This window comes from Amphibalanus amphitrite, unplaced genomic scaffold (assembly GCF_019059575.1).
Source record: "Amphibalanus amphitrite isolate SeventyFive unplaced genomic scaffold, NRLGWU_Aamphi_draft 000415F_arrow, whole genome shotgun sequence".
Lineage (NCBI taxonomy): Eukaryota > Metazoa > Arthropoda > Thecostraca > Balanomorpha > Balanidae > Amphibalanus > Amphibalanus amphitrite.
In genome coordinates this window covers 281839-289052 of record NW_024881909.1, presented here as the reverse complement: position 1 = coordinate 289052, position 7214 = coordinate 281839, and the positions used below count along the sequence as shown (strand labels likewise).

Sequence of the window (7214 nt, the reverse complement as noted above, 5' to 3'; positions counted from 1 at the left end):
CTAGCGCGTCAACAAAGGCCACGAAATCCTCCCTTACCCTGCCCTCGTGGACGTAGCGCACACACAGACACATTTGCTCTTTTGAAGACACATCCCTCGTTTCACCTACCATGACAGCAAAAGCGGCACTGGCGTTGGCACGTTTTACGATTTCCTGTTGTATCATGCTGCCGATGGTGGACACTAGGTTGTTTTGAACAGTTTTACTCGTGTAAGTGGCGTTACCGGGAGATGATTTCAGAAAGTCTCGAAGACTCTCATCTCCAGCCTCGGCTCTGAATCGAATCAAGCCTCGGAACACACCATCCCTGACATCATCATCTCCTGGGTCTATGCGGCCGTCATCCCTGTGACCTCGCAGAGGAAGGCCGTTTCGTCCACAGAATATGACAGTTTTTGCTACGGATGATACAGCGGCCCTGTTCTTCTGCACTTCTACAAACCTCTGCGAGTTTACCTGGTTGTCAACTGATCGGCTTGGCTCCTCGACAGAGCGAACAAACAGCTGAGACGCTTCTACACACCCCTGGTGGTAGCCTAGCCGCTGGTGCCGCGTCAGCACACCGTCCGTCTCTCCCTTTAGTTTGGCAAATGCCGTCAGCGGAGCCGCAAGCAGCACACCAGGTTTCTGACCACATTTGCTACTACCCACAGATTCGGAACGATGGAAGAGTACACAATACCGGCAGTAGAACCCCCCTGCTTTTTTAGAATACGCCAGCCAGGGGAACTCGTCTATATGTTTCTCGGTTAGGTGCCTTTTTATCTCTTTCCCCTGTTTGGTATGGACCGAAAAGGGCGGCTTCCAGCCAGCCGGCGGCCTCCACTTGGTTTTACATATGTACACACGATCCTCGTTTGTGCATGACTCGGAGTCGGCATAGTTGAGGATGTCATAAGATGGTGTCAGCAAGGGACGACTGGATGGCTCTGCAGTGTCACCACCAGCAGCACAGGCTGGCATAGGACTGACTTGGACAGGAAGAGTAGCTGTGCCGGTCGCATCGTCGCTGAAGGGTGGTGACAGGTCTGGGCCGGAGGACGCGCCGCCAGCAGGGTCTGGGCCGGAGGACGCGCCGTCAGCAGGGTCGGCGTCGGATGACGCGCCGCCAGCAGGCTCTGCTCTGGACCGGAGGACGCACCGCCAGCAGTATCGGCATCGGAGGACGCACCGCCAGCAGGCTCTGGACCGGAGGACTGGGCGGAGGAAGCGCCGCCAGCAGGGTCGGCGTCGGAGGACTGGACAGTCGTTCTGAGGATACAGGGACGACTTGGTCACAAAGACGGATTTAGCGGAATATTGTAGAGAGACTCAGAGACATATGACGATTGGGGAGTGAGAACGGATATTTGACACGAGCCATATTGTGCGAGCAAGTCAGCCAAAGCTCCATTTGACATCTGAGACGTAGACCTACCTGGCAGTGAACTCTGGGGCGGATGACTGGATAGAGGACGCGCCGCCAGCAGGGTCTGGGCCGGAGGACGCGTCGCCAGCAGGGTCTGGGCCGGAGGACGCGCCGCCAGCAGGGTCGGCGTCGGAGGACGCGCCGCCAGCAGGGTCTGGGCCGGAGGACGCACCGCCAGCAGGCTCTGGACCGGAGGACTGGACGGAGGCAGCGCGGCCAGCAGGGTCGGCGTCGGAGGACTGGACAGTCGTTCTGAGGATACAGGAACGACTTGGTCACAAGGACGCATTTACCGGATATTGTAGAGACTCGGAGACATATGACGATTGGGGAGTGAGAAGGGATATTTGACACGAGCCATATTGTGCGAGCAAGTCAGCCAAAGCTCCATTTGACATCTGAGACGTAGACCTACCTGGCAGTGAACTCTGGGGCGAATGACCGGATAGAGGACGCGCCGCCAGCAGGGTCTTGGCCGGAGGACGCGCCTCCTGCAGGATCTGGGCCGGAGGACGCACCGCCAGGAGGGTCGGCGACGGAGGACGCACCACTAGCAGGGTTGGCGTCGGAGGACTGTACGGAGGACTCGCCGCCAGCAGGGTCTGGACCGGAGGACTGGACGGAGGACTCGCCGCCAGCAGGGTCGGCGTCGGAGGACGCACCGCCAGCAGGCTCTGGACCGGAGGACTCGCCGCCAGCAGGGTCGGCGTCGGAGGACCGGACAGTCGTTCTGAGGATACAGGGACGACTTAATCACAAGGACGCATTTAGCGGAATATTGTACAGACTCAGAGACATATGACGATTGGGGAGTGAGAAGTGATGTTTGACACGAGCCATATTGTGCGAGCACTATTTGATATTTAAGGAAGGACATATAATGACTTCGGAACCAATAGGAAGGGACCTGACTTCGTTATTCTCTACATAGGTTTGGTTCGTTACACACCGGTCACTTCTTGCCAGCATAGGTATGCAGCAGATAGTCTCCCCTACACAGCAGAAACCTTAATTGAATTCAGAAAGAAGACAACTAGGTATTGCAACGATGAGTTACCAAGTCAGTCAAAGTTAAATTTCGCATCTGAGACGTAGACCTACCTGGCAGTGAAGAAGTCGGAGACCTTCGGAATCTTTGATAAAAAGCCGACTTCTCTTTCTGCCGCTTTCTCTTCTGAGCACCAGAAAGATGTACACGAGGCATACCTACCGTCTAATGTGTAGCTACAAGGGAATAAGAGGGCTTTCTGAAAAAAAAATATTGTCAGGTCAGAATGTACTCAACTATTCTTAAAGGGACCCTCCCACTTTCGAAAATGTTAAACCATTTGAATTGTGCCCGACTTTAAAGATTGGATAACCAGGAACACGGTTCTTGGCCCAGCGGCCTACATTTCAAACTTTAGATAGAGTTTTCATGGTTCAGAGGAAGTTGAAATTTCTCCTATTGACTTATAATTGGTCGTGAGATTGACCTGACCTCAGGTAGGTCACAGAGATAATAAGTCCGAGATACATGTTTTGTAGATACTATCATCCTCACTAACTCCTGAAAGTTTCATATCGATCGCTCAACAGTTGTAGCTTTGGTGCAAGTTCAAACTTATTGTGAGGTTGGGTCACTCAAACTTACCTGGTGACCTGACCTTAGGTCACATAGAGTCAAAATTTTCACACGCTGTGCGCAAAAGCTTGGAGAACAAGTAGGTATACAAAATTTGGTGACGCTGCACGCCGCCGTTTTCCCGCTATCTACGAAAAACATGGCTGGAGAAACCAGGGAGGACAGGAGGGGACCTTCCCCTCCGGGCCCAATGATTTCAATTTCCTGGAGGGGACCTGGAGAGACCCAACTTATAATGAAATGGGCCCTTTTCTTCTGAAATGTGTGATTTAGTGTGATTTTTTAAAAGGTAGTATGATTTTTGGGCCCTTTCAGACACTAGGGCCCTTTTTCTCGAGGGCCCCAAAAGCCGCCCCCCTCCTCCAGCTCTGCAATCGTTTCGCCGAAAAACCTGGGGGGCGTAAAACCGCCCCCCGGCCCGGCGCGGGTTAAATACAGGTTTATGGGCGTTGTATGGACAGAATGACTTAGTAGTGACATCCCCCAGGCAAAACTTTTCGCCGCCAGTGTTAGCATTGGCATATCAATATTCGGCGGTACTGCAGGTCCCATTGCCGCATCCAAAAGTGAATCCTATTGGTACCCCAGGGTAATCCACCAAAAAAGGTATCCCTAATTGATGAAGTCAACTGTTCCCATCACCCCAGCACAAGGCCATATAGGCATATATATGTAAACACCCAAGCCACAGTTACCTAGGTACCTACCTCAGTTTCACCTTGTCAATTCCATTCTGGGAAAACGTGTTTTGATTGTGGATAACGGGCACCTATAGTTCATTCGTCATCTAAGCAATAGGTGCAATTTCAGGGAATTGTTATTAAAAACCATTGTCATTTACCTAAAATCACCACCAATCGCCACCAAGCGAAACAAAATCGATTTGTTTACAACAAGCCATATAGACTAGAGGTTTACATGCGATGCCAGTGGTGGATTGTTTACGTAGCAGAAAATTTTTGCGCGCGAATATCAAGGCGGATTAAAAAAAAACTTGTCGAGTAGAGAGAAGACCATAATTCAGGGTATAGCCATAATCCACAATTTTTGCTTTGTAAGGTCATTTTTACATTTAACTGGAAGTAGGTTAGCTCTTCAAATAATTTAGGATAAGACATAAAACAATGCTGGATGACACCCTGGCTGGACGTCCTGAATAGAGCTGCAATTTTTTTTTTAAAAATGATTACCGGCCAAAGCCCTAACAAATATCGGCACCGCGCCGCAGCACCACCAGAAAAAACACGGTGGCTAAAGATAAGAAAACATAAGCTGACAGAACGGCACATTATCACGGTTGCGGGTTGGACTACCAAGCAATGCCGGCATATAACGGGCACGCGGCAGGAAAATTGACAAATATGTTTCTTAGAACCAGCACCTAACTTACCGGCCGGCATGAATAGATTCATTACCACAATACTATCGGCAGTAATGAGAAAATACTAGCATGCTGGAACTGAAGGAGATGACTTCTTGTTCGCCTCCGGGCAGTCTCAGTCTCTTTTCGAGAAGAAGGCCTCATGTGTACGGGAGGAAGCCCCTCTTTGTGCGCAAGATGCAAGCCTTCTGACTGTGCGGGTTAAGTTCCTCCGTGCACGGAGGAGGCCTCAGTGCAGGGAGAGAGGATGCCCTTTGTGCGGATGCGAGTGGAGGCCCTTTGTGCAGGTTACGAGGCCCTCTGCGTTGGCTAGTACACCTTCTGGGCAGGCTAGGAAGCCCTCTGTATGCGTGAGGAAGCCCTCTGTGTTGGCTAGGAGGCCCTTTGTGCACGCTAGGAGGCCCTCTTTGTGAGCTAGGAGGCCCTCTGTGCAGGCTAAGAAGTCCTGTGTGTTAGATAGGAGGCCCTGTGTTGGCTAGGAGGCCCTGTGTTGGCTAGGAGGCCCTCTGTGCAGGCTTGGAGGCCCTCTGTGCAGGCTTGAAGACCCTCTGTGCAGGTTAGGAGGTCATCCGTGTTGGCTAGGAGGCCCTCTCTGCAAGCTAGGATGCCCTCTGTGCTGGCTAGCAGGGCACTAAAGAGTCGGGTACTCCAAAGTTTTTCCTAGTATATACTAGAATTATACTATATCATCTAGAAAAACAGCTAGAACTGGGAGCTTTTTACTATATACCGAAAATTATCCTAGGATATGGCTGCGCTGAAGCGCGGCGCAGCTGGCGCTCGTGTTTCAATACATTGCGCTTCATATTTATACACAAGGCGGCCTGTGGTTTCACGCGGTTCCATGGTGTTCTCCCTACATTTAAATACTTACAAATTGTGCTGGCTAAGTATTTAATAACTATCGTGTGCATTAAAAAATTGGTTCTTCATTATGCATGGAATTGTGTGAACAAAGGCCTTTCTGAGTAACTGTGTACAAATTTGCAAACTGCTGTCCTTGACTGGGTGGTGGCCGGTGGGCCAGCCTCATCACTGTTGCGTAGCAATGTGTTAAAAAAGAAGTTTCAAGGAATTTTATCAATTGTAATGCATGGCGACACCTTTCGACTTATTGTGAGCATATTTGGTATAATCGTATTGCAAAGATAGCGAACACCGGCTTTATCTATTTGCAATGGCAGCTTTCGTACGACATTTGTGTATTGTCTTTTCTATGTTGGTCGCTACTCGTTTGTATGTATTTTTAGAGCCCTGACAGGCTGATGAAGGATGACTAAAGTCTTCTGAAAGCTATCATTACTAAGAAATGAAGCTGGTGTTATGAACAGTGAACAGTGTCCCAAAATTTTATTTCAGAGTGAAAAATTGTTCTTGAAAATTGGAGATGAAAGTGGAAAATTGATTTCAGTTGGATGTCACTTCCCACCCAAAACTGGCAAATTTTGGGACATTGGTTTTGAACAAACTTAACAATACAATACCACTGTCCCAGGCTCCAGCTGAATAACATCAACATATAACATAATACTTTGGGTAAACATCTCGTACAACTGTGTTGCTGTGATAATGAAATCAAAACACATGTGCATCCTGCATCCATGAAAGTGGATAGTAAGTAGAAAGAAGCATTTGTTGCCACATGTTAGTGATAATTGTGCAATTTCTTGGTATTTTAAGTTTGTATGAAAACGCGTAAGATTTAGGTGATTGAAACTAAACATGGAAGATAATTTTTAGGTCAATTTTTACTTTTTCTTTTTTAATGCTGTTCTTGATATTCCACTTCACTCAAAACACACCAGTTCATAAGTTATTTCAGGGCTTTCGCAATAGCCATGTCTTTGTGGTCAATCATCCTCAGAGCAGCCTGAGTCAATTCCATTCACGACTTCCTTAGCCATATATCTCTGATCCTTTTTCAGGACAAGACATGCACTACTACATATGCTGTGCCTGGCTCAAGATTCCCATATGTAGCAAGGTTGCCCTACCGACACTGGCAAAATGAATGCTTCCTTGAACAAAGCTAACCAAAGGTGCCATCAACTGTCTTAATCTGAACAGGAAGGAAGCCTAGTTTTCAACATAGACAATGTGACTTTCAGGGTGTGCACCACCCGGTGTTCATTTGTTAACATCAATAATGTGTGACCACGAAAGGAAACCCTTCTGAAGGTAACATCTCTCGACCATTCTAAGATCCTGTCCACTACCTTAACCCTCGCACCGACGGGGGGGGGGGGCGGATATCCGCCCCCCCCCCCTGAGGTTTTTCGCGAATAGCGGGAAAACCGCGGCGGCGGAAATTTGGTATGACTATAACTTCATCAATTTTACACATGGTGTGCAAGTTTGAATCTCCTACCTTTTAAGGTCAGGTCACCAGGTCACTTTGAATGACCCAACCTCAAGTCACTTTTTTGCAACTTTGTCACCGTGCCAGAGCTACAGTAGATGTCGGAGGCCTTTGAAAGTCGCAGGATATTATTAGGTCATTAGAAGCTACAATTTGTATATCTCGGAATTTTGATATCGGTGACCTAAGGTCAGGTCAATTTCGCGACCTCCCCATTATAAGTCAATGGGGGAAAAATCAACTCCCTGTTTTTACCACTAAAACGGGTCGGAATGGCCCCATATACCATACATGACTTCATATACGATCAACCTTCACTACCTTGAGGTCTGTTTTGCTGTTGGGCAGCTGTGAGGTCATGTGACGTCATCAAAGGTCACCAAAGGTTTTTGGCCAATAACTCCGTACAGGAACAAGATACAGACGCGTGGATGATCTCAT

At 48.7% G+C, this 7214-nt stretch overlaps 1 protein-coding gene across 1 annotated transcript; it reads right to left on the bottom strand.

The window, feature by feature from the left end:
- Nucleotides 1-1079: 1079 nt before the first annotated feature.
- On the bottom strand, nucleotides 1080-4445 carry LOC122390919 (proline-rich receptor-like protein kinase PERK8). The gene is made up of 4 exons (XM_043384372.1): nucleotides 4424-4445; nucleotides 1825-2139; nucleotides 1419-1661; nucleotides 1080-1252 (listed from the first exon to the last, which is right to left on the bottom strand). The coding sequence occupies exons 1-4, from the start codon at nucleotides 4443-4445 to the stop codon at nucleotides 1080-1082; spliced, it is 753 nt and encodes a 250-aa protein (XP_043240307.1).
- Between the last annotated feature and the right edge of the window lie 2769 nt (nucleotides 4446-7214).